This window comes from Macaca nemestrina, chromosome 4 (assembly GCF_043159975.1).
Source record: "Macaca nemestrina isolate mMacNem1 chromosome 4, mMacNem.hap1, whole genome shotgun sequence".
Classification (NCBI taxonomy): domain Eukaryota; kingdom Metazoa; phylum Chordata; class Mammalia; order Primates; family Cercopithecidae; genus Macaca; species Macaca nemestrina.
This window is the reverse complement of record NC_092128.1, coordinates 96,831,339-96,857,051: the sequence shown is the minus strand read 5'-3', so window position 1 is coordinate 96,857,051 and position 25,713 is coordinate 96,831,339. Positions and strand designations below refer to the sequence as shown.

The window sequence follows — 25,713 nt, the reverse complement described above, 5'->3', positions numbered from 1 at the left end:
CAGCAATTGGTTAAGTTGGGGAGCTGCCATATGATATCCTACTATGTCCCTATTAAAAAAGGTAAAACACATCTTGATTACTAAACAAACACAAGGCACTGTTCTGTCTCACATGCATACATTTCACCCTTATACGAGCCCATGAATAACAGATGAGGGAACTAAGACACAGAGAGGTGAAGTACATTAATTTGTTCGGAATCAAAGAATAGACAGCAGATTCCAACCCTGGTAACTTTTCTGGAGTGGTTAGCAGCTATGCTAGAATATATTTTAGTGTATTAAGTAAGATGGCTCAAGATAAGAGTTGGTTGAAATATAAGTTGCAAAATAAAATTTAAAAATAAAATTATTTTTGTTAAAAACAAATTTTTTTGAGGCAGAGTTTTACTCGTTGCCCAGGATGGAGTGCAATGGTACAATCTTGGCTCACTGCAATCCCCGCTCCCTGGGTTCAAGCAATTCTCCTGCCTCAGCCTCCACAGCAGCTGGGATTACAGGAACACACCCCCATGCCTGGCTAATTTTTGTATTTTTAGTAGAGAGGGGGTTTTGTTATGTTGGCCAGGCTGGTCTTGACCTCAGGTGATCCATCCACCTCAGCTGCCCAAAGTGCTGGGATTACAAGCATGAGCCACCATGCCTGGCCTAAAAACTGTATTTAAATGTATAAAGCTGGGTCGGGCACAGTGGCTCACGCCTGTAATCCCAGCACTTTGGGAGGCTGAGGTGGGCGGATCACCAGGTCAGGAATTTGAGACCAGCCTGGCGAATATGGCGAAATCCCATCTCTACTAAAAATACAAAAATTAGCCAGGTGTGGTGGTGAGTGCCTGTAGTCCCAGCTACTGGGGAGGCTGAGGCAGGAGAATAGTTTGAACCTGGGAGGCAGAAGTTGCAGTGAGCTGAGATCATGCCACTGCTCTCCAGTCTGGGTGACAGAGCAAAACTCCGTCTCAAAAAAAAAAAAAAAAAAGAAGTATAAAGTCATATACACAGAGATATGGGTGTCAATTAAACTTTTGAGTTTGAAGCAAGGAAACTGGCGAGGTGGCCTTACTTCTACAGCATCTGAGTTGTTACAAGAAGCCTATTACACAGACATCAGAGAGTAGAAATGATAGAAAAAGGGTTTTCTCTTCATCTAAAGATCTAAGCTCCAGGAATTCAAGAACTTGAACGAATGGTTTGGCTCAATCCTTCCATAATACACCGTGGTAGCCAGGAGAGATGGAAAGAGGAAGAGGGGAAGGGGGAGAAAGATAATGCAAGATGCTCTACTGCTTGCTGGCTCTGAAGATGGAAAGGGCCAGGAACCAAAGAATATAGGTGGCCTTTTGAAATGGAAGAGACAACGAAAAAAGATTCTGCCATCAAAAACTCCAGAAGGAACTCCCGATAACCTGACTTCAGCTCGCTGATTTTTGGACTTCTGACCCACAGAACTATTTTAAGCCATAAATGGGCTAAATTTGTGGTAATTTGTTAAAGCACCAATAGGAAAGTAATACAAACACGAGTATAAAAGGACAGTATTTTAAAAAATTTTTTGAGAGACAGAGTCTGTCATCCAGGCTGGAGCACAGTGGCATGTATATACTGTCTTAAACTCCTAGGCTTAAGGGACCTTCCCAAGTAGCAAGGACTACAGGTACAAGACACCACACCCAGCTAATTTTAAATTTTTTTGTAGAGGTGCGGGTCTCGCTATGTTGCCGGGCTTATCTCAACTCCTGGGATTCAAGTAATCTTCCTGCCTTGGCCTCCCCAAATTTTGGGATTACAGGACATCAATTATTTCCTTTTCTGTATGGATTTTGGAAATCAATTAAAATGTGTCTATCATCACACTGAGCCCTATCAGAATACTTTACGTTCTTTAGAAGACAGTTACAACCACCAGATTTTAAAACCTCATTTTAATGAGACAATTCCTCCTAGTGATCACATGAAACTAACTTTTATCTCCCAACTGTGGAAACACTCCTGTGGAAATACATATTCAAGTTTAAAACTCATAAGCTCAAAAGATCTAGGATATGTACTCTAATGCCTTACTGGTATCATCCAACTTATAAACAAAGATCATCCAATGAGTGTGGGCGTTTCTATTTCTACCGTAAAGGCGTATCAAATAAAGAAAAGTCTAATAATTGCATAAAGGAATATAAAACTATTTATTAACCACTGTTCACCAGTATTTACAATAAAGTAAACAATATACAGTTGGATAACACTCTGATTACTACAAAGTTGTTCTTCCTGGCTTTTGTTGAACCAGTAAAGCAAATAACTGAAGATTGAGCCTACATGTAAGGAATCAGTTGGGGTAAAGAAAAAACATGCAGGTCAATAGATTAGATTACAAAAGGCTGTTCACACATTTATGGCAGCAGGTCCTCAACTGCCAACATCTCTAACCATCTGATTAGGTTTATATGAGCCAAATCTTCCATATTCCATTCATCATTACCTTTCAGTCAATGTAGCAACAGGGATTTCAACATTTTGTTAAGGAACGGCTCACTAGGGAAAATTTTAAATTTTCGTTTAACTTAGTTTTGTTTAGCTAGTTAAAACACACTAGCATTTGTCTAGTGTCCTCATCTGGATGAAGAAACCTGCTGTGACGGCAGTGATAAAATTTTTCCTTTTAGGAATTTTGCAAATAAACCACTGCAATTATAGATACTTTAAAATTATCCAATTTAAATTGTCCTATTTAGAATTACTTATTCTACTTGAAATGTATGGCTTCAGGAAAAATTTCAATTTAACTTGAAGTGATTATCTCTTATTTTGGTCAGAATAATGGCATCTCAGAAACATGGGTTTACCTGTGATTTTTTGTTTGGGTGAATGCTTAAAAACAAAGAAAAATTTACATATGCATTTTATGGATACACACACACACAAAAACATGTAAAAAACCTAAAATGGTCCTTAGGCTTATGAGAACACAAGTTTTGATTAATGACTATGGACATTTCCCCCAACATTTAGAAAAGCTGTTCTTCAATGAAGAGGAAATAATATACCATGGTATCAAATGTTCTTTTCTGATAAAGGAAGCAACTACAGAAAGCTTTTATTTATTTGTTCAAAGTAACCAGTGCTATGAATGCAAAAAACCCCCCAACAACTCTTCCAACGCTACTTTCAAAACAAACATATCAAACTTGATTTTCATTAGGATGTAGTTATTTCGTCACACTAGTAAATCAAAATCCAAGACCCAAATTTTATATATATATATAAATATATATAAAAAAACAATGTGAACAATTATTGAGCTTCATCTTCTGGACAAGAATGCCAAGTTAGTCTCTCTTCATAAAAAGCAATTACAATTTGAGGACACTTCATATTTGCCTCTTTCGCCAGCACCAAGTCTGCCTCATCTGAATCTTTCCTGTTTTAAGAAAAAGAAAAATTCAGTTACAAGTCTAAGTTGTTTGTCAACTGACAACCATTCATTTAAAAAAATAATAGTCCAAACAAAAGGTATTAAGTGCTCCAGGAGGGTTATATATGTATACTTGTTGCTATGTTCTAATAAACTTCATTTTCAAAACAGGCCACAGTGTGCTGACCCTTGCTTTAAAACACTACTAGTAAAACCAGAATCATCCTCTCGGCAGATAATTTTTCCCTGCCTAATGATAAAAACCATTTCACAAATTAAAAAAAAAGTCTATTCTTTCTTTCAAATCTAACAGTCCCTGCATACTCACCATTTCATAAGAAACATCAATTCTCCACTGCTGTCTGTGGCACCAATTATTCTTTCAGGATCAAGACCTCTGGCAAATCCTCTTGGTTTGTCAGCCTGTTTAGAAGACATTTTTTTCATACAGCAAACTCAAGAGTATTAAATTGTTTTCATGGCATTATTTTAAATAAACACGTTCCAATAGCGAGACAGACACGACTACAGCAAGAACCCATATTTGGTAATTAAAAACATCTGATTTCCATTAACTTTACAAGTAGAAAAACAACCTGAGTTTGATATGCAGAACACTTAAAATTTCCAAAAACATTCAGAATCAAAACTCAAGAAAATTACTGCGTTCAGTGACACCAAAGGCAGAGTTGTGTGGGCATACAGAAAAACTAATCTCTTTATTTCTGGTAATAATAAAGTCTTAAAAGTTAATATATTTCAAATTACTTCCAGGAATTAGTCTGAATTACCAATGCATTTTAAAAGCATAAACAAAACACAAACAGTGAGAAATATTAAAAATGTTAAAACTCACACCAACTATCTGTGATCATTCTAAATGATAGGAAATGTTAGAACAAACTTGTCTAACCTGCGGCCCAGGACGGCTCCGAAGGCGGCCCAACACAAATTTGTGAACTTTCTTATACTGAGACTTTCTTGGGATTTTTTTTTTTTTTTTTTTTAGCTCATCAGTTGTGGTTGGTGTTAAGTCTATTTTATGTGTAGCCCTAGACAATTCTCCTAACGTGGCCCAGGGTTGCCAAAAGATTGGACGCCCTGCATTAGAAAGTACTTAATATAAACCAGTGGTTCTCAAAATGTGGTCTACGGATTCATTGGGGATTCTAGAGTTCTTTTTGGGAGGGGGTTGTGTAAGGCCCCCTTTTTTCACCTATTTGTGACTTTGGATTGTCTTCATATACCTCCACCAAAACAACACGCCACAGCAATCAAATGTGTTTAAGTAAAATTGCCTTAAGACCCAAGTCGAAGATTTGTAAAAATGTAAAACGCTACTCAACTTTTTTAGAAAAGTCATTTTAGAAATTTGTTTTAATTTCTACTATGTTAGTATTGATAGTTATAACCCATACAAACAAAAGCTCTTTGGGGATCCTCAATAATTTTATTAGAGTGTAAACAGGCCTTAAGACCAAAAAAAGTTGGAGAACGAATGATATCAATAAATCCTTTATTCCTGTCAGAGCTTTATGTCAATGTCATAGGCTCTGGAGTAACACTGCCAGGGTGAGAATGATGGACCTACCCCACTTACGAACTGTGTGGCTTTGGGCAAGTTAATCAACCTCTTTGTGGTTTCATAAAACAGAATTTTAGTATCTACAGCACAGGTATTTCACAGCACATTAAAAGCAAAAGATTTGGCACACAGTATGGCACATGGTAAGGGCTCAATAAGTATTGTTAAAAGTTGTGCTTGATTTATTATTTAATAATTTTTGGAGACAAGGTCTTGCTCCATTGCCTAAGCTGACGTGCACTGGCATAATCACAGTTCACTGCACCTTCAACTCCCAGGCTCAAGCAATCCTTCTGCCGCAGCCTTCCAAGTAGCTGAGACTACAGGAGGCATCCACCATGTCTTGCTGATTTTTTTTTTTCTTTTTAGAGATGGGGTCTCACTAAGTTGCCCAAACTGGCCTCCAACTCCTGGGCTCAAGCAATGTTCCTGCTTTGGTTTCCCAACGTGCTGGGATTATAGGCGCGAGCCACCGTGCCTGGCCAAAACTGTGCTTCTGTTAAGCATGTGATTTACTTTCAAAACCAAATTTGTAGTCATTCTCTTGTTTCCTCATCTGTAATAGCAATTATACCTATGACCTTATACAGTTATCATGAAGGTTGTACTTCTTTGCTTCTAGTTCAAATGATCAAGTTTTAAATCATGTTTATAGTGCCTAAGCCTAGAACCTAATTCAGCACCAAGATGTTTCCCCAAATTGCCACATTAGGACAGTGGGCAACATAAGTATAATCTGTTTTACAGTCAAGGATGTAAGTAGGAAGTTACCTGACTTGCCTGAAGCCACAGAAACATAAGTAAAGCAAAGACTGGACCAAAACACATGTAGAGTGAATCAACTGAATGTCTCAATTCATGTCAAGAAAGTGTGTAACGATTATCAAAGATTATAGACTTCAAAATCAAGGCACTGTTTGGCAATACAAAGATGACATGCAAATACTTTTTGGTGGTCAATGCCATTAATGGACTATAATCAGAAAGTTCTATTTGCATTGTTTTTACTATAGTGCAAAGGCTTTCAATAATCCAATCTTAATATTGTTTGTACCTAAGATTGCTAGCCTGGGATCACAGGTAATTAATGGGTCTACTCAGGGATCAAATCCATGAAACTAAGAAAAATTGCACTAGCACAACCTAAGTGGCATAAGCACTTACTGCACATTTAACACAATATAGGCTAAACCATGCCCATCCTTATTGTCCTAAATATTAAAATATTTAAAATACGATTAAGAGGCCTTTTATAAAAGTATCTGAGTTTTAAAAAAGCAAGCCATCAAAGCTGGGCTTGGTGGGGTGCCTCACGCCTGTAATCCCATCACTCTGGGAGGCCGAGGCGGGTGGATCACCTGAGGTCAGAGTTCAAGATCAGTCTGGCCAACATGATGAAACCCCGTCTCTACTAAACATACAAAAATCAGCCAGGTGTGGTGGCGCACCCTTATAATCCCAGCTACTCTGGAGGCGGAGTGTTGCAGTGAGCAGAGATAGTGTACCACTGCACTCCTGCCTGGGCGACAGAGGGAGACTCTGTCTCAAAAAAAAAAAAAAAAAAAAAAAAAAAAAAAAGCTGGGTGTGGTGGCTCACACCTGTCATCCCAGCACTTTGGGAGGATGAGGCGGGAGGATCACGAGGTCAGGAGTTCAAGACCAGCCTGGCCAACATGGTGAAACCCTATCTCTATTAAAAATACCAAATTAGGCGGGAGCCTGTAATTCCAGCTACTTGGGAGGCTCAGGCAGGAGAATGGCTTGAACCTGGGAGGTGGTGTTGCAGTGAGCCAAGATCATGCCATTGCACTCCAGCCTGGGCGACAAGAGCAAGTCTCCACCTCATGGGGGGGAAAAAAAAGAAATCAAGCCATTGACGTTTTACAGAAGGACAAGCTGGTGGGCAATATTTTATACTTACAGCATCTCTTTTCTTCTTTGATTTGCTGTCATCAGATTCACTGTCAGATAAAGATTTTCTTTTTGTACCATCTTTTTCTTTGCCAGCTTTCTGAGAGTTAAGAAATGCTTCAATCAACTCTGGACAATCTAAATTTTCTTCAGGTTCCCAAGTATTATCAGCACTGTGTTTAGTTTAAAAGAAAAATTTGATGGAATTAGACACGATTCATCACCATTATCCAGATCCATTTTAATAGACACCTGGGGGAATAAAAAATCCTCTGTACTGCAGATACTAATAATTTCCTCCTTCCCTACATTACCCCACCCCCCCGCCTGCCTCTGCCAAAGACAGGGTCTTGCTTTGTTGCCCAGACGGGAGTGCAGTGGTGGAATCATAGCTCACTGAAGATTCCAACTCCCGGCTCAGGCAATCCTCCGCCTTAGCCCAAGTAGCTGGGACTGCAGGTATGCAACACCATGCCCAGCTAACTTAAAACACACACTTCTTTTTTTTTTTTTTTTTTAAATAGAGAAAGGGTCTCATTTTGTTGGCCAGGCTGGTCTTGAATTCCTGGTTTCAAGTGATCCTCCAGCCTTGGACCCTCAAAGTGCTGGAATTGCAGGTGTGAGCCACTGCACCCAGGCCCTACATTCTAATTTGAGACTCTAAATTAGTAAATCCAAATTACTGGGTAGAGAACAATAAAAGTCTCTGCTCTGTAGTATTATTTTCATTAAAGTCTTCTTGGCTGGGTGTGGTGGCTCACACCTGTAATCCCAGAACTTTGGGAGGTCAAAGCAGGTGGATCCCTTGAGGTCAGGAGTTTGGGATCAGCCTGGGCAACATGGTGAAACCCTGTCTCTGCTAAAATACAAAAATTAGCTGGGCATAGTGGCAAATGCCTGTAGTCCCAGCTACTTGGGAGGCTGAGGCAGGAAAATTGCTTGAACTCGGGAGGCAGAGGTTGCAGTGAGCTGAGATCATGCCACTGCACTCCAGCCTGGGCAACAGGGCGAGACTCCGTCTAAAAAAAAAAAGAAAAGAGTCTTTTACATTACTTATTACACTGCACATGGCCAAATGCAGTATAATTTTGCTAGTGGCCTTAAGTTTTGGGAGAAGAAAAAGGGAGGAGCCCATTCATTTCCTAAAGTTTTGCTGGGTAAAAATAATTTTTCATGTTTCATGGGCTTAATAAAGTATGGACTTATGATACATACTTAATTTCAACTAAAAACACTGGAGGATAAAACAGGAAAACGTAAATCTCCCATTCAACTCATATTTCCCAAACTGCTATGAATTAAATGTGAAGAGCAGGGAAAGCACGAGATAACAGATATGTGAAGCCCAATCATTTGACTACCATATGCTCTATCTCCAGCAAGCTCAGGAAATTGATCTCCACCTATCCATTTTTAATTGTCACTGCCTATGGAGCTTTGTGGTGTAACAGGGAAGAATCAAAGCAGATAAGCACAACAAACACCAAGTGTTAAAGTATGTAATTGCTGCATGTTCAAGTTATTCACATTTTGTGAAAATTATCAAGAATCCATATCAAAGAACACAAGGAACCAGAGAGCTTAAAACAAGCCCAGGCTCTACTTCTTAGGTATTAGGACATAATAAACTTAGTATAAAGCCTAGATTATAGGTAATCCTGTATGAGACCCACTAGTCTATACTATATAGCTTCAATGTTTTTTAGTACCCTCTGTGTGGAGGAAAACAATGCAGATTGTTATAATCAGTATAATATCTAACCACATTAAAATACATTATATAGTAAACTACACTCTATAATTTTACAAATTTGACTCCCCAGGGTAATAAACTAGTCTCTAGTCTGCTCAGCTTCAACTGTACAATAAAGTTTTGGTTCTTTTTAAATAGACTTCAAATAAGATACCTAAATTCAAGGTGTCTTTACATTTAAAGACATCTATGGGAAAGCAGGTAAAAGAGTCAGGTTAAAAACAAATTCTAAAACCACTTAGCTGCAGTCAAACATACAATACAGATGCACTAAAGTTTCTTACTCTGTAAATCCCTTCCACTTCAGGAAATATTCCACTTTCCCATTCACTACACGTCGATCTAGTACTTTTTCCACCACAAATTCTTCAGGCTCTGCCTCTTCAACTTTTTTACTCTTTCCATTCTGTTTTTTCCCCATTTTTTGCTAAAATAAAACAAATGAGAAATTAAGAAATATGCTTCTTGAATTTTGGGCACATTTTCAAGGCTCAATTGCTTACATTATTATTACATTCAACATAAATTTTTACTTTTTACTTCCACATCCCAGGGCAGACAGGGAAAGATTAAAAGTCAACAGACAATAAAATAAAAGAATGCTTTATTTTGTTGATTTAGCTCAAACTTATGACCCACCACCAAAATAATACAATCAAAACACTATCTGGAAAAATTACTTTTTTTCCAGTCTTTTTTTTTTTGAGACAGGGTCTCTCACTCTGTTGCACAGGCTGGAGTGCAATGGCGTGATCTCGGCTCACTGCAACCTCTGCCTCCCTAGGTTCAAGCAATTATCAAGCCTCAGCCTCCCAAGTAGCTGGGATTACAGGCACATGCCACCATGCCGGGCTAATTGTTTTTGTATTTTTATTAGAAACGGGGTTTCACCATGTTGACCAGGCTGGTCTCAAACTCCTGACTTCAAGTGATTCTGCCTCCCAAAGTGCTGGGATTACAGGTGTAAGCCACTGCGCCCGGCCCTGTAGTCTTAAAAGACCAAGTTTACTAGAGTTTTCACTCATTTTAACAACACAGCAACTATGCAGGAAGTACTTACAGGGTGATACAGAGAAGAAAATAGTAGTGACAGGTCTTAGGTGAACCAACGACAGACCTAAGAGCCTCCTTCTCAATTCAAATACTAATGTCAAAAGCTTCAATAATACAAATAAAAGGTAAGCGCAGAATGAACACGTGGTTCACAATCCTGATACCAACTGCAAGGTCAACTATGGAGACCACTAGGAGGTTAAATTAAAGGACAAGATTATTTTTCCATCTCTGTAGATAATATTTCCTACCACTTAGAACCTATAAAGCTGTCACTTCAAGAGGACAAAAGGGGAGATTTTAATTCTCTAAGGTGAAAAAAATCCTTCCTTCCTGGTTTCTCAAGACAAAGTCTATATTGGTAGCCAACTTCACTTTAAACAGGCATTTTTTTGTATGACACTATTTAAGAGAAGCAGGAGACCAACCTCAATCAGCTCTCTCCAATAGCTCAAGATTTGCTATGAGAGGATTAAAAATGGGGAAAATTTTTATGAGATTAAAAATGCGGGGGAAAAACCCCGAAATGGTTAATCAGAAGATCCTATGGGCAGAGAAGAAATCCACCTTAACATTTCATCTTAAAACAAATGCTACTGCCAGGCGTGGTGGCCCATGCCTGTAATGCCAGCACTTTGGGAGGCTGAGGTGGGCAGATCACCTGATGTCAGGAGTTTGAGACCAGCCTGACCAACATGGAGAAACGCTGTCTCTACTAAAAATAAAAAAGTAGCCAGGCGTGGTGATGCATGCCTGTAATCCCAGCTACTTGGGAGGCTGAGGCAGGAGAATCGCTTGAACCCGGGAGGCCGAAGTTGCGATGAGCCAAGATCACGCCATTGCACTGTAGCCTGGACAAGAGAAAAACTGTCTCAAAAAAACCCCCCCACAAAACCAAAAAACCCAAATACTATCAAAAAAAGATAAACCTTAATTGCCCAGTCACTAAAGCCATCCCACAAGTAAAGCAGCAAGCAGAAAAAAGTTAACAGCAACACCTCAAGGCTACAAAAGGACATTTCAAGCTATGCAGGCATATGAAGTGCGCAGACACACATGTAAGAAAGGCCTCAAGACTGCAAAATGACATTTCAAGCTATGCAAGCAAGCATATAGGTAACACACACACACACACACAATCCCCTGGAATACAAAAAAATGCAGCAAACACCTGACTTTCTCGGATACCATTTCCAAGTCAGGTCTTATGATTCTCATTAGTCAAGATACTTGAGTACTGGGCCCAAACAGATTTCTGTCATTGTACAGTACAAGAAGGTAGAAATAATAGTGGGAGAAGCAAAAACAAATTGGAAGAGACAGAAGTGTATTAGATACCTATACTACATGAAAAACAAAACAGCTACTGCCACAAAGGGAGAAGGCTAACAAAATAAAGAAGTAAAAAGTAAATATAAAAAATGAAAAGGATACACACTAAGGTTAAAAAAAAGAAAAAAAAAAGGGGCAGACAAAATACCATACAGTATTTACTACTATGGCATTCATAAGCTAGTTTCAAATGCTCACCATTTTCTTTTGTAGTATATGTTTGGCTTAACCCAGTACTTTTTTCCAAATGTGGATTTGAGTCAAAATAAATTTCCCATTATTTAAGTGAAATTAACAGTACATATATCTCACAACACTAATGAATTTTTAAAATGAAAAGTTAAAAAAAGTTTTAAAGTGGCCAACCTGTGATCCCTCACAAAATAAACTATTTAAATACCAATAAATAACAGAACCCAAAGAGTATCAATTGCATGCAAAAACAAATTCTGTTTTCCAGGGTATCTGACTTAACATAGAATCTAATGATGGCACAAATTAAAAATCACCAACGTGCCCTTTCTAGTGTGAAACCCAGAGAGAACATATACAGACCAAAAACAAATGCTTTACTTTATCTAGGAGACATTAACATTCACCTTTACGCGCTTAAGATTAATGCAATATGTTGAGAGTTAAATGTTGTGAAAACTGTAACTTTGAATTTCATGATTTTTATGTGAATATTCCAGGGTTTTAAAAAACTTGTAACATGACATAGCTGAATAAGATACAAAAAATCTAGCCTTTTCTCCCTTCTGGATCGTATTTGCTATTTCGATCATTTTAAAAAAAAAAAACAAAACACCGCAATGAATTATATTCAAGATTCTTCTATATTTCAGAGTAAGTTAAAACAAGATAAAGTGACCAAAGCAATTTGAAAGATTCACTAACTTGCTCCAACCTAGGTGCACAAGGTACCTGGTTCTTTAAATTTGGCTTTAATGAAAATACTTCTCCAGAATTCTGGGGATTTAAGAAAATTATGCCAACCAACAAGGGCTTTATTATTTTATGTAATATTTTGCAAAAACGTGGGTATTTCTATCTGAAGATAAAAATCCTCAGCAAAATCCACATTGCACTGTCCTTCAAAGATTAAACTAGTTAAGACGCTATTAAGTCAGGTCAGCAAGTATCTCCATGTAATGAATTCGTTTTGCTCCTAATTTTCCCCTATAATTATACTGGGAGAGCTGGGAAATATGTCGATGTAAATTTCTCAACCACAAAGATGCAAAGTTATACTTTGGGGGAAAAAACCTTGGGTTAAATCCTTACATACTTTAGCTTTTCATTAACTTACCAATGTAGTTTTATTGGAGGCCATTTTTTATTGCAGACTTGAAGAACTATTACTAGAAAAATGCATGACAGTTAAGAGAAGTTTGCACGACACAAAAAAGGTAACTAAATACAAGTTCTGTTTGGATTCCAACCCCCAAGTAGGGAGCGCACATTTCAAACGTTGATACAAATCCAGAGTAGATTTGCGCTCCTACCTACATTGCTTATGATGCACGTAAGTACGTGTTCTAAACATGTGAGTCTAGAAAGACTTTACTGGGGATCTTGGTACCTAAGGCAGCTTCACATGGCTTAACATAGGGGACAAATATCTTTTCTAATCTAAGTCCCATTTGTAATAAAGTCCATGTTCCATTTTTAAAGGACAATCCTTTCGGTTTAAAACCATGCACGATTACCCAAACAACTCACAACTGTAAACCCCTGTGAATCTTCTCTGTTCTGCAATCCTAAGTTTGTTTCCGCTCAGAAACCCTCTCTTTTTCCAATCAGCAGTTAACTAAAGGAAAAAACTTAACGATGCTTCAACCCCGTTTCGTGACACTTTGAAGACGCAATCACCTTTTGCACACACCCGCTCCCCCTCCGCCTCCGACCCTCTCCGCTGGAGCTCTGCGTCCCGAGGCCTAAGCGCAGCTGCCCGCCCCCACCCGGGAGCGCGGGCCTCGTGGTCAGCGCATCCGCAGGGAGAAACAAAGGCCGCGGCGCGGGGGCTCAAGGGCACTGCGCCACACGGCACGCGCCTACCCCCCGCGGCGGCCACGTTAACGGGACGGCCGCCGCAACCTCGGGACAGTCGGCCGCGCGCCGCCAGGCCTCGCGGACACGGGACCACGCGCCGCCCTCCCGGAGGCCCAAGTCTCGACCCAGCCCCGCGTGGCGGCTGGGGGAGGGGGCGCCTCCGCCGGAACGCTGGTGGGGGAGGGGAGGGAAAATGCGCTTTGTCTCGAAATAGGGCGACCGTCGCCACAGCTCCCTACTCCCTCGTGGACCGAACAGTCCCCCCACTAACTGCCGGCGCCGGCCCCGAGCCAGGTCAGCCGCGAGGCCACCGCCCGACCCTCTCCACTCCTTCCCGCAGCTCCCGGCGCGGTGTCCGGCAAGGAAGGGAGGGGAGCGGAGAACCGGGCCCCCGGGGCGCGTGCAGCATCTGATGCACCACCACCGAGCGAGGGCTAGAGAGAAGGAAAACCACCGACTTCACCGCCTCTGAGCTGCTCCGGGTCGCGGGTCTGCAGCGTCTCCGGCCTTGCGCGCCTACAGCTCGAGCCACATCCGAGGGGGGAGGGAGCCGGGAGCTGTGCGCGGGGCCGCCGGGGGGGGAGGGGTGGCACCGCCCACGCCGGGCGGCCACGAAGGGCGGGGCAGCGGGCGCGCGCCCGGCGGGGGGGAGGGGCCGCGCGCCGCACCCGCTGGGAATTGGGGCCCTAGGGGGAGGGCGGCTGCGAGGACCGCGGCACTTACCGTTCGCCCCGTGGCGCCTGGTGGTCCCCGAGGGGAGGGAGGGGGGAGGAGGGGCGAGGACGGTAACCGGAGTCTCCTCAGCGGTGGCTTTTCTGCTTTGCAGCCTCAGTGCTGGCGCCAAAACCGGACTCCGCCCACTTCCTCGCCCCTGCGGTGCGAGGGCGCGGAATCCTCCAAACGCTTGGGGAGAGTTGGGAGCTTAAAAACTAGTACCCCTTTGGGACCACTTTCAGCAGAGACCCCTCCTGTACCCCAGGGGTCAGCTGCATAGACGCGGGTCAGGGTTAGGTCAGTGTGGCGTGAACGATAATTTGACTAGAAGTTGATTCGGGTGTTTCCGGAAGGGGCCGAGTCAATCCGCCGAGTTGGGACACGGAAAACGAAAAGGGAAGGCTCATATTATACTACGATTTTTCTGGCGGGGGTTATCAAAGGCGTAGCTGCAGGGACCACCTCCCAGGTTGAGAGGGCTGGAACTCCGGGCTCCAGATTAAGCTCCTCCCGTCGGCGTTAATTTCAAACTGCGCGACCGTTTCTCACCTGCCTTGCGCCAAGGCGGGGGGCGGGACCCTATTCCGAGAGGTAGTAACTCGCGGGACTCGAGCCTTCCGCAATTCACTGAGCGCATTTACGGAAGTAACGTCGGGCACTGTCGCTGGCCACAGGAGGGGGAGGAGTACGCATTTGGCGTAAGGAGGGGCGTAGAGCCTTCCCGCCATTGGCGGCGGTTAGGGCGTTTACGCAACGGCCTGACGTAGAGGAAGACGCGTTAGTGGGGGGGAAGGTTCTAGAAAAGCGGCGGCAGCGGCTCTAGCGGCAGTAGCAGCAGCGCCGGGTCCCGTGCGGAGGTACTCCTAGCGGTGTTGTTTCTCGAGCAGCGGCAGTTCTCACTACAGCGCCAGGACGAGTCCGGTTCGTGTTCGTCCGCGGAGATCTCTCTCATCTCGCTCGGCTGCGGGAAATCGGGCTGAAGCGACTGAGTCCGCGATGGAGGTAACGGGTTTGAAATCAATGAGTTATTGGAAAGGGCATGGCGAGGCCGTTGGCCCCCTTGTGGAAGTCGGCCAGCCGCCTCCGTGGGAGAGCGGCAGGAAATCGGACCGCTTCAGTAGCAGTGGGGCTTGAGGTTTATGAACGGGGTCTTGACCGGAGGCCTGAGCGTACAAACAAGCTTCCCCACCCTCGGCCTCCCGGCGCCATTTCCCTTCACTGGGGGTGGGGGATGGGGAGCTTTCACATGGCGGACGCTGCCCCGCTGGAGTGAAAGTGGGGCGCGGAGGCGGGAATTCTTATTCCCTTTTTAAAGCACGGTGCTTCGGGGGCCACGGCGTCTCCGCGGCGAGTGTTTCGGCGGGCAGCGGGTCCCCGTGAGCGAGGCTGCGGAGCTTCCCCTCCCCCTCTCTCCCGGGAACCGGATTTGGCGGCCGCCATTTTCATGGCTCGCCTTCCTCTCAGCGTTTTTCTTTTAACTCTCTTATTCTTTTAGTGTGCTTTCTCTGTCAAGGCATAGAAGTGGTTAACTATTTTTCTTTCTTCTCGGGCTCTTTTCATATCGTTTCGAGGTGGATTTGGAGTGTTTTGTGAGCTTGGATCTTTAGAGTCCTGCGCACCTCATTAAGGCGCTCAGCCTTCCCCTCGATGAAATGGCGCCATTGCGTTCGGAAGCCACACCGAAGAGCGGGCGGGGGGGTGCTCCGGGTTTGCGGGCCCGGTTTCAGAGAAGATACTACCACCCAGGGCGTCGGGCCGGGTTTAATGCGAGCTATAGGACAAAGAAACCGTTTTGTAGTTTTCCTGTTTTTTAAATTTATTTGAGTAACGGATATATTTGGGTCTGCAGTCACTAAAACGGCAGATGAACAGCAGCAAAAATAAACACTTTGGAAGCCATCGGCCACGAGGGGCAGGGACGAGGATGGTTTTCTGGGCGGGGGAGGGATATTCGCGTCAGAAGCCTTTACTGTTCTTAAGGATTCCGCTTAAGTTGTAGAGCCGACTCGTATTTTAAGTAATGTTTTTCCTGAGAAGTTTAATCCTTACGGGACAGTTCCATGGACCATTATAGATGATTAGTTAGAAATTACGAGGAAAGCGAAATAACGATTTTATCCTTAGTTGTACTTCGGTTAAAACATGGCTTCAGAGGCTCTTTCCTGTAATGCGTGTGTATTTTTGTGCAAAATTGTTTTGGGCCTGGGCCGCTCTGTATTTGAACTTTGTTACTTTTCTCATTTATGTTTGCAATCTTGGTTGAACATTACATTGATAAGCATAAGGTCTCAAGCGAAGGGGGTCTACCTGGTTATTTTCTTTGACCCTAAGCACGTTTATAAAATAACATTGTTTAAAATCGATAGTGGACATCGGGTAAGTTTGGAAAAATTGTGAGGTAAGTAATGAGTTTTTGCTTTTTGTTAGTGATCTGTAAGACTTGTTATAAATGTACATTATCGGTAATTTCAGTTTAGAGACACCTATGTGCTGACGACAATTAAGAAAAAACTAATTGAGAAAATGAAAATATCTATTTTGGCAAGTAACCATTTCAAGACTGCGTTGTGTCTCATAGGAAGTAGTTTGATCATTTCGGTTAATGTTTTTTTTTTTTTTTTTTAATTTTTACCAGTCCTGAAAACAATTACAGGAAAAAATCCGAACTGGCATTTACCACTATTTTTTTTTAGCAGTTGGGAGCATGTGAATGGAGGGAGAGAGCTCTGTAGAACTGGGCTGAGAGCAGCAATTCTTCTTGCTAGGAACAAAAAATAATTCTTCATTCAAAATTACTTGTGACTTTTTAGTGTGCATTATGCATTCGTAGTAGTTGGTCCTGGATATCACTTCCTCTCGTTTTTTTTTTTTTTAACGTAGTTACCTTTTAAGACAGGTTTACTTAACATTCTTAACTGCCCAAAATACAGGGCTGTATAATACGACATATTTGCTTGTTTGCAGGTATTAAAGATTTCAACTCTGAGGTTTTTCCTATTGAGTTAGAAAATTGTTTCGTGCCGTGTCGCTTGCCACATGGCCAATCAAGTTCAGTAAGCTTCAGCTTTCAGTAATAGTTAGCTTAGAGATTATGCCAATGTATTTTATTGTACATAAGGTTAAGCTGAGTAATTCATATTCTGTATTGTCATATCCTGTATAGATAGTGTCCACCAAAAACCTGTTAAAACTTTTAAGCTTTGAGTGCTGCTGGTCATAAAAATGAATTTGTCTTGGTTTTAAGTAATTTTTAAGGTTATTGCTAATGCATATCATGATTTTAAATATTTTTGTCACAGAGTCATAGGGAGAAACAGTATTTTAAAAAGTTTTTTTTTGGCTAATATACTTAGAATCACCACCAGAGGGGGCAGTTAAGGGAAAATGTTACTGAATCGTGAAATAAAAACTTTGGGTCATAACCATCGAACCAAAAGTTATTTTCTGATGTTTATAAATAGAAATCTGGGTTTTTAGGTTATAGGGTTGAAATTTTTGGTAAAGATTTAGTAATCTTTTGATAACCACGGTCTACATTTGTTCATTTCTCCTTAGAAATTTTTTAAATTAAGTAATAATACATTTGTTTAAGATAATTTAATGTTGAGTAAATTTAGATCAAGCATTAATGACTTTGAAACTTGTGTAGATCAGCTGAGGCAATTTTTTTGGTGTAACACAACTAATATGCAGTTTAACATATGGTTTAAATTTGATGTAAGTTTTTTTTTTCCCCCCCAGAAAACTTTAGAAACTGTTCCTTTGGAGAGGAAAAAGGTACTCTGCCAGCAGGTCACCTCATATTTAAGAATTTAATTTCCTGCATACAAAGAGGAAAATGTAAATAAAAATTGAAATGGTATTTTCCTTTGCAGAGAGAAAAGGAACAGTTCCGTAAGCTCTTTATTGGTGGCTTAAGCTTTGAAACCACAGAAGAAAGTTTGAGGAACTATTACGAACAATGGGGAAAGCTTACAGACTGTGTGGTACGTAAGTTACTGAATTGTTACTGTATGTTAGTATCGTAGCTGTTTAAGTGAATCATGGAGGAAGTAACTATATCAGCATAGTAAAAAATTCTATTATAATGACTGTTTACTTATAAGTTATAATGAGATTAAATGCTAAAGTTTCCTCTTTGGTTTGAAAGGTAATGAGGGATCCTGCAAGCAAAAGATCAAGAGGATTTGGTTTTGTAACTTTCTCATCCATGGCTGAGGTTGATGCTGCCATGGCTGCAAGACCTCATTCAATTGATGGGAGAGTAGTTGAGCCAAAACGTGCTGTAGCAAGAGAGGTAAGCAAACCATGACTGTCTTGTGCAATTAACATAAAGAATGCTGCCTTGCTGAACATCGGAAAGTATTTCTGAATTTAGTTTTAACTCAAGATTTTATTAAAGCTCTGTTGGGTTTTTGGACCATTTTCTGAAGCTAACTTATTTGTCAAAAGCTAGGTCCCTAAAAGCTGTTGTTGTAGATGTGGTAGTTTTATGGTGGATACAAGGCAAGTATGGTACAAAGGTCGGCTACTTTGAATCATGCTTGTGTTTTTTTCTGTCGGGATGACTTTTACCCCACCAATATTTTAGGAATCTGGAAAACCAGGGGCTCATGTAACTGTGAAGAAGCTGTTTGTTGGCGGAATTAAAGAAGATACTGAGGAACATCACCTTAGAGATTACTTTGAGGAATATGGAAAAATTGATACCATTGAGATAATTACTGATAGACAGTCTGGAAAGAAAAGAGGCTTTGGCTTTGTTACTTTTGATGACCATGATCCTGTGGATAAAATCGTATGTAAGTGTCTAACCACAAATGTACTGTTCTTACCATGTATTCAATTTTGTGTATGTTAACATCTAATTTTATTGAAAGGTAAACTTTTAAAGTTGTTTAATGTTGTTGATTTAATTTAAAAGGAGTTTGAATTTTTCATTGCAGTGCAGAAATACCATACCATCAATGGTCATAATGCAGAAGTAAGAAAGGCTTTGTCTAGACAAGAAATGCAAGAAGTTCAGAGTTCTAGGAGTGGAAGAGGAGGTAATTTCAATTCTGTTTCTTCTTTATTTTTATTCATGTAAGGGCTTGCTTCTAACTGGGGCATTTATTGTAGGCAACTTTGGCTTCGGGGATTCGCGTGGTGGCGGTGGAAATTTCGGACCAGGACCAGGAAGTAACTTCAGAGGAGGATCTGGTAAGTTCAAATTCTATGTGTTTAAAGGATGAGTGTGCTTTTATTTTAAATATGATTAGGTTTTCATTAGTAGAATCAGGAAATCAACGTAAATCAAAACCTTTCCCTAAGACTTCAAATAGATAGTATCCTGGCAAGTTCCTGTGACTTGGCCAGACAAGAAGTTTAATAGGGTTGTGTTAATAAGTTATATTTATCTGGATTGATAATGTAAAATGAAGTGTCATCAGAAAAGCTTTGGCCCCATGAAGTGTCATTCTTATGTATAAATGAAATGGAATCTCTAAAATTGAGACTTGTTCAGTTAAGAGTTCAAAATTTAGGTGGTAATGAGATTTAATTATATGCTTTCATGTTTTGTGAATAAACTAGTAGCACTAGCGTGTGCTTTTCTGAGGTTCTTAATTATTGTGCTGAGGTATTAAGAGAACTGAAAAAATGAGTATTAGTAATAATGGTGAACAGCTTATAGTAAATGTAATCTTTTTTGCTCCCTAACAGATGGATATGGCAGTGGACGTGGATTTGGGGATGGCTATAATGGGTATGGAGGAGGGCCTGGAGGTCAGTTTCCTCTATATTTTGGTTTGTTTATGTGACTAATACTTAACCATATTGTATATTTAGTTCATTTATATTTTGAGTTTTTAAACATTTTATATTGCTCTTTATAAAGGGCTTAGGTGATAGTGGTCCAGTTATTTCTTTTATAAGTAATTTGACGTCTTAGTTGTTACAGCCTAAGGAATACAGTGCTATTTAAAATGAAAATTTAAAGATAATCACAGTATTCCATCTTAAGCAAAATAATTGGATCTAGATATGTTTTTGTATTGTGCTTTCTGGAAAAGTGCAGAAGACTGGATTTAACTGAGTAAAATCTAAGGGGGGAGAATACGTAGGAGAAAAATGTAAAATATGTCTAAACCCTTAACTAGATGGTAAGCATCCCAGGATAACTTTCAAAAAGTAACCTAAGGAAATTTTCCAAAATGTTCACTGTGCTCCTGGCTACAGATAAGGTTGTGAACTACCATTGAACCTGAAATGTGATATAATAAATATATCAGTTTTATTGGCGTACAGAAAAGGCTGGTGCCCAAGACAGATTTTGTGATAAGGAAGGGACATTTAAAACTATGAGCTGGTAATAGACTTGATTTCTGGTGTTGCCACTCATTAGGTGTGACTTAAGTTCTACCATTTAAAATTTTAGTGAAAGCTGAGTTCTTGTATTTAACTACAAGTAATTTGAGACTCAGCCCACAACAGAAGCCCTTTTTTTTTTTTTTTTCCTTTTTATAAGGTGGCTTTTGTTTTTTTGAGACAGCCTTGCTCTGTTGCCCAGGCTGGAGTGTAGTGGCGTGTGTCTGCTCACTACAACCTCTGCCTTCCCGGTCCAAGTGATTCTCCTGCCTCAGCCTCCTGAGTAGCTGGGATTACCGGTGTGTACCACCACGCCCACCTAATTTTGGTATTTAGTAGAGACAGGGTTTCCCCATGTTGGTCAGGCTGGTCTTAAACTCCTGACCTCGTGATCCGCCCACCTTGGCCTCCCAAAAGTGCTGGGATTACAGGCGTGAGCCACTGTGCCTGGATGTTTTGTTTTGTTTAGGTTTTGCATTATGTGAAAGTGTTTCATTTGTCCCTACTTCTGTTTACAGTAAAGAGCATACTGTGTAGAGTGTTAAGCCTATTTTTTTTTCTTTGAGATGGGGTTTGGCTTTGTTGCTCAGACTGGAGTGCAGTGGTGTGATCTTAGCTCACTGCACCCTTAGCCTCAAGCCATCCTCCCACCTTAGCCTCCTGGGTAGCTGGAGCTACAGGGTGCACCACTGTTAACCAGCTAATTTTGTGTTTTTTTGTAGGGGTGTAGGGGTTTTGCTATGTCGCCCTGACTGGTCTTGAATTCCTGGGCTCAAGCAATCCACCCGCCTCAACTTCCCTTACTGCTGGGATTACAGATGTGAGCTGCTGGGCCTGGCCAACAACATTGTTTTGTTTTGTTTCAGAGAGTCTCTCTCTGTCGCCCAGGCTGGAGTGCAGTGGCGCAATAACAGCTCACTGCAACCTTTGCCTCCCTGGTTCACTCCATTCTCCTGACTCAGCCTCCCGAGTAGTTAGGACTACAGGCGCCTGCCACTACACCCGGCTAATTTTTTGTATTTTTAGTGGAGATGGGGTTTCACCGTGTTAGCCAGATGGTCTTCTTATCTCTTGACCTTGTGATCCACCCACCTCAGCCTCCCAAAGTTTACAGGCGGGAGCCCCCGTGCCTGACCGAGAACATTGTTTTAAAAGATGTAATTCGTAGGGAGACATAATAGAAACTTTCTTTTGGGCCAGTAGGGGGAAGTGCTCTTTTACTTTCTCCCTAACCCACACTGCTAGTCTAGCCTCACAACCTTACCCACTATATACATGTAGTATTTCAAGATAACTTAAGATTTTTAGTATTGAGGGAAAGCTGTAGCGTTACAGGTATTTAAGTGGGTACACATGGTGTTATCCATTTGGCTGGGTAGGCACTCTAGCCACCACATGTTTACCAAGGGTAGGTATTCAGTCCTTCAAGCTGTTTTAGAGGAATTTCATTGAATGTTTCACATGCAAACTTGGAAATGGATGTGAGGAGACAGTTCAAAATGGCATTGAAAATATTAAGTGATTACTTAAAGGCTTATTTTATAATAGGTGGCAATTTTGGAGGTAGCCCCGGTTATGGAGGAGGAAGAGGAGGATATGGTGGTGGAGGACCTGGATATGGCAACCAGGGTGGGGGCTACGGAGGTGGTTATGACAACTATGGAGGAGGTAATTAATTCACCTGCAACCTTTATGTGGGAATTTGGAATTAATGGCTTTGTAATACTTGATCTTTTATTTCAATGTTTGTCACTAGATAAAGTGTTTGCTTTTGTTTTTGTGGGAGCTTTGTCCTAAATCCTTAGCATGTATCTTTGGTTTAATGTTTTTCTGGTTTAATGTTCTTTTGGTTTAATGTATTGTTCTGAGGTCCATTATACTAGTGTTCCAATTTTTTTATAGGAAATTATGGAAGTGGAAATTACAATGATTTTGGAAATTATAACCAGCAACCTTCTAACTATGGTCCAATGAAGAGTGGAAACTTTGGTGGTAGCAGGAACATGGGGGGACCATATGGTGGAGGTAATTTATAACAATTGAGATTTTTCAGATGTTTGTGATTAAAGGATTAGCCTTTTGTGACTTAAAGGGAAAATAACATACTAAGTAGTTTGGGTTGTGCGATATACGGTCTTAGTGAAAATAAAGAAATTTTGCATAAATCTCCACAGAAGTACTCAGCATGCAGTTACAACATCAAATTGGGATTAGGGGTGTTGGAGGTGGGGAAGTTCAGTAGTTTAATTTCTGGTGGGGGCTGGTAAACAGCTAAGTAAAATTGTAACCCACATTGCAAGTGGTGTAAATTGGAATGAGGGTCTTTGAAGTTAAATTATTAAACCATGATTCAAACCATTGCTTAGCTTATTCTTGAGGTTTTTAGCAGGAGTAAACATTTTCTGTGTCTTGGTCTTGGTGTACTTTAAAAAAATCCCTTAGTCCAAATGAGGATGAGAGGACCCTTTATTTAAAAGAATAGCATAGCATCAGCCACGAAATAAAAATGTCTATGAACCTGAGTAATTTATCTCCCAAGTAATTCTGCTAACTGGCTGCAAAGGGTTAGGATCTGCTTGTTTTTATTAAAGACTGGATGGATAGAAAATAGAATCAGCTGTAGTGTTACAGTGATTATGGGAAATCAAAGTAAGTTTGTTTTCTCTTGCTGTTCCAACAATTATAGGAAACTATGGTCCAGGAGGCAGTGGAGGAAGTGGGGGTTATGGTGGGAGGAGCCGATACTGAGCTTCTTCCTATTTGCCATGGGTAAGTAGCTTTTGAGTTTTACAATTATTATTATCTTGGGAGACATAGCTGCAGGAGTAAAAGCTTTTTAGGATCATGTTATCTTTCCTTAAAATCTGGTTAGATGGATAATTTCATAACCTATTTTTTTTTTACTCTTTACTTCTGTTGAAACAGGCTTCACTGTATAAATAGGAGAGGATGAGAGCCCAGAGGTAACAGAACAGCTTCAGGTTATCGAAATAACAATGTTAAGGAAACTCTTATCTCAGTCATGCATAAATATGCAGTGATATGGCAGAAGACACCAGAGCAGATGCAGAGAGCCATTTTGTGAATGGATTGGATTATTTAATAACATTACCTTACTGTGGAGGAAGGATTGTAAAAAAAAAATGCCTTTGAGACAGTTTCTTAGCTTTTTAATTGTTGTTTCTTTCTAGTGGTCTTTGTAAGAGTGTAGAAGCATTCCTTCTTTGATAATGTTAAATTTGTAAGTTTCAGGTGACATGTGAAACCTTTTTTAAGATTTTTCTCAAAGTTTTGAAAAGCTATTAGCCAGGATCATGGTGTAATAAGACATAACGTTTTTCCTTTAAAAAATTTAAGTGCGTGTGTAGAGTTAAGAAGCTGTTGTACATTTATGATTTAATAAAATAATTCTAAAGGAAATTGTGTAATTATAGACTTTTTATTTTAAATAAGTTAAGGAGTGGGTAGTATAATTAAGGTCCGTTGCAAAGCTGTTGTTATATTTGTATAAGATAAATGCTGGTCAGATATAAGTGTGTTGTCTGCAATTCATCAGGATTAAATTATGTAGATAACTTAAGGGATATCTCTGCAAGGAGAAACACCTTTTTAGATCTTTTAGATGCTGCTTCTTCAATGCAAGGAAAGGAAATAACCCCAGCGAGGTACTCTTCAGGGACACAGGTCTAGTACAAGAGAACTCTTGACGGCTACTAAGTTCAGCCAGTCTTAAAAAACTGTGCTGTTTCTACAAAACTTTAACTACAGTAGTTTTTAAGGATGCCAACGAAAGCTGAGGGTGTAGAGCAAAATAGTTCTAAGCTTCAGTTAAACTTCTTTAGGTAAGATCTTATTTACTTTTCCTTTCTTAATTTTCCTCCCTAAAAGATAAACTAATACTCTTAAATGGTCTTTCAGTATAGTGGTTCTTACGTAGTTTAACATAGCTATAAATTGAGTTTAACAATTTATAAACTCAAGAGAATAATTTTTATAAACCCTGTTTTCCAATCTGTCATTTACTTAAATTATTTTGGTTGTTTTTCCCTTTTTTTCCTTCTTTTCCTACCCCCTCCCCCTCCGTGTGAAGATTTGGGTGCTTAACATATCATTTTTTTCCCTGCTGGAATTTTAGCATTGATATGAACCATGGACAAGTATATTCTGCTGCCACAAAGACTGTAAAGTGCTTCATTTCAACAGCTGAGGCAAGCCAAGTGATCATTAATAAAGCTTTTCTTGGTTCCTTCAGTGGTGTTGGTAGTAAAATGGTAGGTAAAAGTTAGGCTGCAAGTTCAATAAATCATGAGATTTCCCATCGTTACACCCTTGTGTATTCACATTTCTTGGATCAAACATTTTGAGTGAACTAGGGGTTTTTATTAAAGACATTTGTTGTATTTATGGTTGTAACTGTACATGCTTATCAGGAAGAGACTGAAGGTAGGGCAAAAATGGTTGAATCTATTTTCAGATAGTAGTTCATACTTGAGTGAAGTGTCTGTCTACATTATGAAGCCTGTATGTATCCAGTACCAAGTAGGTGGGTTAAATGTGGTTATTTTAGTTCAGTGTCTTACCCTGAAGAGAAAGTTGTAGTTTGGCTGTTGAAATTCATTCCTTAGATACCATCAGTTTGATTGCCCGGCTTTATTGCCTTTACAGGAATGTGATACTCAGGGCTTACTCTACTATATGCACCAGTGAGTCTTCTTTGATCCTAAGACCACCACTGAAGTTGTTTAGGTTCTTTTGGACAAACATGATAAACTTCTTCAGATACTTTTTTTTTCCTTTGGCAGGAAGGTGTCTTGCTGCAGGTAACTAATGAAGAAGTGGTCAACCACAGAGTCTTCAAGAAATAAGAAATTCTGTACCATCTGAAAGTAGTTCTTGTTGGTGCCTTCATTTAAAAAGCACTCTTTAAAATAAAAGGGAAATGTTTTCTGATAAAACAAACATTTAGTTCAGGTTCTTGATATAAAACAATTAAAAAATGAGTATTGTTTGTAAAACTAACATCAAATTGGCTAGAGAGAGAAATGTATCATGTTTTAAATTAGGTTTTGTGAGTAGACAGATTACAATTCTATTTTAAATATAAAGTTTATAAAATAAATATTTTTTGTATCCAAATACTTGGTGTAATGTTTACACATAAAATGTGTGAATCTTGTTCTATAAACATTCGGTTGTCTAAAAGATCACCATCCCCTAAATTTTTTAAAGCAGTTTGGGGCTATGCATATTTTCTTTTAATATTAACAGATAAATGAGAAGAGCATTGTGGACATTATTGACTGTCCCCAATAAAATGCTGTTCATTATGCACTGTATATTCAGCGTTTGAGTACTCCTACTAAAGTTTCTGGCTTTACCTTGTATGTTCAGCAATACTGGTGGCATTTTGAAAATCATGGATTTTAAAGGTGAACCGGCCAGAGTGGTCTAGATTAACTGGCTTTGCAAAAGCACTGAGGGCTTAAAATATGTACTAGATTGTCACATGTTAATTAGTTTTATTGTGTTTCACACAGAGTAAATGAATATCAGTGTTTT

General features: G+C 40.3%; 2 protein-coding genes across 12 annotated transcripts; one reads left to right on the top strand and one right to left on the bottom strand.

Moving 5' to 3' along the window:
- Positions 1–2,158: 2,158 nt before the first annotated feature.
- Positions 2,159–14,370, bottom strand: LOC105475728 (chromobox 3). 3 transcript variants are annotated; one of them, XM_011731215.2, is made up of 6 exons: positions 13,816–14,370; positions 12,350–12,401; positions 8,940–9,082; positions 6,913–7,075; positions 3,735–3,829; positions 2,159–3,412 (listed from the first exon to the last, which is right to left on the bottom strand). In XM_011731215.2, exons 2-6 carry the CDS (start codon positions 12,371–12,373, stop codon positions 3,286–3,288), a joined length of 552 nt encoding a protein of 183 aa, XP_011729517.1. In that variant the 5' UTR covers positions 12,374–12,401; positions 13,816–14,370; the 3' UTR covers positions 2,159–3,285. The 3 variants fall into 3 exon arrangements, with proteins under 3 accessions (XP_011729517.1, XP_011729515.1, XP_070951046.1); XM_011731213.2 differs by lacking the exon at positions 13,816–14,370 and adding an exon at positions 13,551–13,690; XM_071094945.1 differs by lacking the exon at positions 12,350–12,401.
- A 213-nt stretch (positions 14,371–14,583) lies between these two features.
- Positions 14,584–25,713, top strand: LOC105475729 (heterogeneous nuclear ribonucleoprotein A2/B1). 9 transcript variants are annotated; one of them, XR_011622248.1, is made up of 14 exons: positions 14,585–14,808; positions 17,548–17,583; positions 17,682–17,792; positions 17,957–18,103; positions 18,398–18,608; positions 18,753–18,854; positions 18,928–19,008; positions 19,510–19,572; positions 21,703–21,822; positions 22,057–22,179; positions 22,841–22,923; positions 23,080–23,996; positions 24,290–24,362; positions 24,957–25,490. XR_011622248.1 is itself a non-coding variant. In XM_071094944.1 (12 exons), the coding sequence occupies exons 1-11, from the start codon at positions 14,803–14,805 to the stop codon at positions 22,900–22,902; spliced, it is 1,062 nt and encodes a 353-aa protein (XP_070951045.1). In that variant the 5' UTR covers positions 14,585–14,802; the 3' UTR covers positions 22,903–22,923; positions 23,080–25,490. The 9 variants fall into 9 exon arrangements, 1 of the variants encoding a protein (XP_070951045.1); XR_983610.3 differs by having other exon boundaries at positions 24,290–24,425; XR_003016634.2 differs by lacking the exon at positions 23,080–23,996 and having other exon boundaries at positions 14,584–14,808; positions 24,957–25,713.

What these genes read in the sequence shown, in the direction of transcription:
- LOC105475729 (XM_071094944.1), top strand. An exon ending in GAAAGCTTACAGACTGTGTG is followed by an intron (nt 17,793 to 17,956) that starts GTACGTAAGTTA and finishes TTGGTTTGAAAG; the next exon opens with GTAATGAGGGATCCTGCAAG. An exon ending in AACGTGCTGTAGCAAGAGAG is followed by an intron (nt 18,104 to 18,397) that starts GTAAGCAAACCA and finishes CCAATATTTTAG; the next exon opens with GAATCTGGAAAACCAGGGGC.
- LOC105475728 (XM_011731215.2), bottom strand. Translation starts at nt 12,373, where the DNA reads ATGGCCTCCAATAAAACTACATTG. An exon ending in AAGTGGAAGGGATTTACAGA is followed by an intron (nt 7,076 to 8,939) that starts GTAAGAAACTTT and finishes AACTAAACACAG; the next exon opens with TGCTGATAATACTTGGGAAC. An exon ending in TTGATGTTTCTTATGAAATG is followed by an intron (nt 3,413 to 3,734) that starts GTGAGTATGCAG and finishes TTCTTAAAACAG; the next exon opens with GAAAGATTCAGATGAGGCAG.